Source organism: Rhagoletis zephyria, unplaced genomic scaffold (assembly GCF_001687245.7).
Source record: "Rhagoletis zephyria isolate East Lansing unplaced genomic scaffold, Rhagoletis_zephyria_1.1 Rzeph_scaffold_21368, whole genome shotgun sequence".
Classification (NCBI taxonomy): domain Eukaryota; kingdom Metazoa; phylum Arthropoda; class Insecta; order Diptera; family Tephritidae; genus Rhagoletis; species Rhagoletis zephyria.
In genome coordinates, this window is record NW_016178426.1 from 1 (window position 1) to 3,385 (window position 3,385).

Sequence of the window (3,385 nt, forward strand, 5' to 3'; positions counted from 1 at the left end):
CCACTAAAGTTCCTCAATTGGTTGTGTCGCCTGCTGTCGGCGATTCGCGTCCTCATCGCGTACCACTATTTACAATCGAAGAACATAACTTTGTTAATGCATCAACACAAACTGAACTCATAACCGATGCTAATCAATCGATGGCACTGCAGCCATGTCCACGTCAATCAATTCCACCGCGCACACTGCAAGAATGCCTAGAAATTCTTCAATCTCTCGATGAATGGGGTGGGCCCGCTAATCTTACAGACGAAGAAGTTCTCTTAATCGTTAACTCCGCTGGCAACCACTGTCCATTGCATAAAATCGAGTCAATTTTAGATGACCCAGTTCGCGGTGTGCGCATTCGTAGACAAGTGATTAGCGCGCGCGCTAAAGTGCCCGCCGAACGGTTGGAATGTCTGCCATATTTGAATTTCGACTATCGCAAAGTAATGAATGCCTGCTGTGAAAACGTACTTGGCTATGTGCCCATTCCAGTTGGTTATGCAGGTCCTTTGCTGCTTGATGGCAGTAAATATTTTGTACCCATGGCTACGACCGAAGGCGCACTGGTCGCCTCAACGAATCGCGGTTGTAAAGCGCTATCCGTGCGCGGAGTTACGTCGTATGTGGAGGATGTTGGCATGACACGTGCACCCTGCGTACGCTTTGCAAACGTTTCACGCGCAGCCGAAGCGAAAAGATGGATTAATGATGAAAATAATTACAAAAAAATCAAATGTGAATTCGATTCAACATCGCGCTTCGGTCGCTTGAAGGAGTGTCTGATCGCAATGGATGGACCGCAGCTGTATATACGTTTTGTAGCGTTAACCGGTGATGCTATGGGTATGAATATGGTGTCGAAGGGCGCTGAGATGGCGCTGAAATGTATCAAAAAAGAATTTCCCGATATGCAAATTATATCGTTGAGTGGCAATTTCTGCTGCGATAAGAAGCCGGCGGCCATCAATTGGATCAAAGGACGTGGCAAGCGTGTGGTAACTGAATGCATAATTTCCGCGCAAACGCTGCGCACTGTACTGAAAACGGACGCCAAAACACTGGTGGAGTGCAATAAGTTGAAGAATATGTCCGGCAGTGCCATGGCGGGCAGTGTAGGTGGTAAGTGAGATTTGATATACAAAGCTTTAATTCTCTTTTACTAATAATTCTGCTTTATTAATATGCTTGCAATTACTTTCATAAAATTTCATTTTCCTAACCAATTCCTTTTGCTCGCGCAGGAAACAATGCACATGCAGCCAATATGGTGACAGCCGTTTTTCTCGCCACTGGCCAAGATCCAGCACAAAATGTTACATCGAGCAATTGCTCTACGGGCATGGAATGCTGTGGCGATAACAATGAAGACTTATACATGACCTGCACAATGCCCTCACTGGAAGTGGGCACAGTTGGCGGTGGCACAGTGCTGCCCGGTCAGGGCGCGTGTCTCGATATGCTAGGTGTGCGCGGTGCTAATCAAGAGCATCCTGGAGAGAATGCAAAGAAATTGGCACAAATTGTATGCGCCACAGTGATGGCGGGTGAACTGAGTCTTATGGCAGCGCTGGTGAATAGTGATCTCGTAAAGAGTCATATGCGTCACAATAGGTGAGTTTAAATTATACACATCTACACTATTTTAATTCAATGTGTATATGTATAAGGAGTGCGTTATAGCAATTAGTGTACACTTTTGCTTATAACTTCTTTCATAAGCAAACAATTTTAATTATTATGATCAGGTTAGCTTTGGAAAACATGTCAAATACTATTTTCTATCACTTTTCATTACTCATCGATTGTTTCACGGCAAAAATGTGTAGCTCTCGGTAAGAGTAAAACTTGCATTAACCCTCAGAAATTTTTTAACTGCTTCTTGTGTAACCCAGCAGAAAATCTGTAATTCCTTCTTGTAGAAGTTGTGTGTAGAAGTTAACATTTCTGGACTAGGTCAGGACTAATTCACGACTAGCTTAGGACCGTTTCCGGTCTAGTTCGGGACTAGTTCACGACTATTTGAGGGCTATTTTGGGACTTGTTCTGGACCATTTCGAGACTGGTACAGTACTATTTCAGGAACATGTCAGGTTTAGTTCGCGGCTCAGCTCAGCTAGCGGATTGTTCCGAGACATTTGTACAAAGAGTGTAAGGAGAGGCGGGGCTGAAGGCCTACAATGTACAGAAAGTTCAAAAAAAGTTTGAAAATTGAAGCAGTGGCTACTGATTTATATTTACTTTACATACAATGCACTAATTTCTAATGATGCACTCCTTAATTTGCCTTTATAAATATGTGTCTCTTTGTTTGCATTCGTTCGTGCTTGCAGGTCTTCCATAGCAATTAGTGGCAAAATTAATCCTCTGAACGTCACCGTGTCAAGCTGCAGTAATATCAGCTAAGATTGCAGCATACGCTCCACTTGTTAGCCCAACAATTCTTATGTATACAGTTATTGTGCAAGCATGAGTTGTAGATACGCACAAATTTCGTTAGAAAAAAGCACAACGGCAGCGCCGAAGGCAACCTGAAGGTAACAGCAATCCCGAACTATGAACTGTGTACAGTCAAATCCACAGACTATCGCTTAACGAATTAGCCTATTGAGGTGCGGGCTACTGGATCGCTTAGCTGACTTCTTCTAAAGCATATGTATATGTTAAAGTGTGTACCCTCTTTTTTAAACATAGAAAAACAAACGCTGTTGGTAAAAATTATGCGTAGCAAAAGATGCCAAAGTATTTGAAAGTGATGTTTTACTGATTGTGAATGAAAAAAATATATATATATATATGTATATATTACTTTATCACTTTCTTTTTTAAAAAAATAAAAAGTAAAATATGTATGTTATTATTAAAAATGAAAGAAAAACACAAATATAGTAGTTTGTTAAATTTGCAACGACAATTATATTCGAACAGAATTATTTCTGTATATAGTAGAGTAGTGAGAGTAAGAAAAGAAAACAGAAATGCATGCAAAATGTGTTACCAACTACTAATTAAATACATACATACATACATGTGGTGGCATTTAAGCTTAGATCAGAAGAGCTTCAAATAAATTTCAAATCTAAAACTGGCTAATATCAATGGAACAAAAAATATGAGTACATATAAATATATGTATAGTTATACAACTCATAGCAATTTTTAGGAATGTCTCTTAGTCGTATTACAGTGAAGCGTTACAATGATTAACTTTTCAAACATCAAAAGTTCAAATAGAATTCGCATATTCATATGCACGGTGCTGTATGAATAAAAATTTTTTATAACAAATCATAGCTATTAAAATCAAAAATAAATATCGTTGACTTGCTTCAAAAGTGTATGAACTCAAATGTGGTTATTTATAAAATGATATACTAAAAATGTTCACTAATCAGATCGT

At 39.6% G+C, this 3,385-nt stretch overlaps 1 protein-coding gene across 1 annotated transcript; it reads left to right on the plus strand.

Moving 5' to 3' along the window:
- Nucleotides 1-5: 5 nt before the first annotated feature.
- On the plus strand, nt 6-2,768 carry LOC108381086 (3-hydroxy-3-methylglutaryl-coenzyme A reductase-like; the record flags this gene model as incomplete). Its single annotated transcript, XM_017637496.1, has 3 exons — nt 6-1,107; nt 1,230-1,599; nt 2,319-2,768. Coding segments are annotated over 3 exons (1,545 nt in total), but the record flags the coding sequence as incomplete, so codon positions are not given.
- Nucleotides 2,769-3,385: the final 617 nt, after the last annotated feature.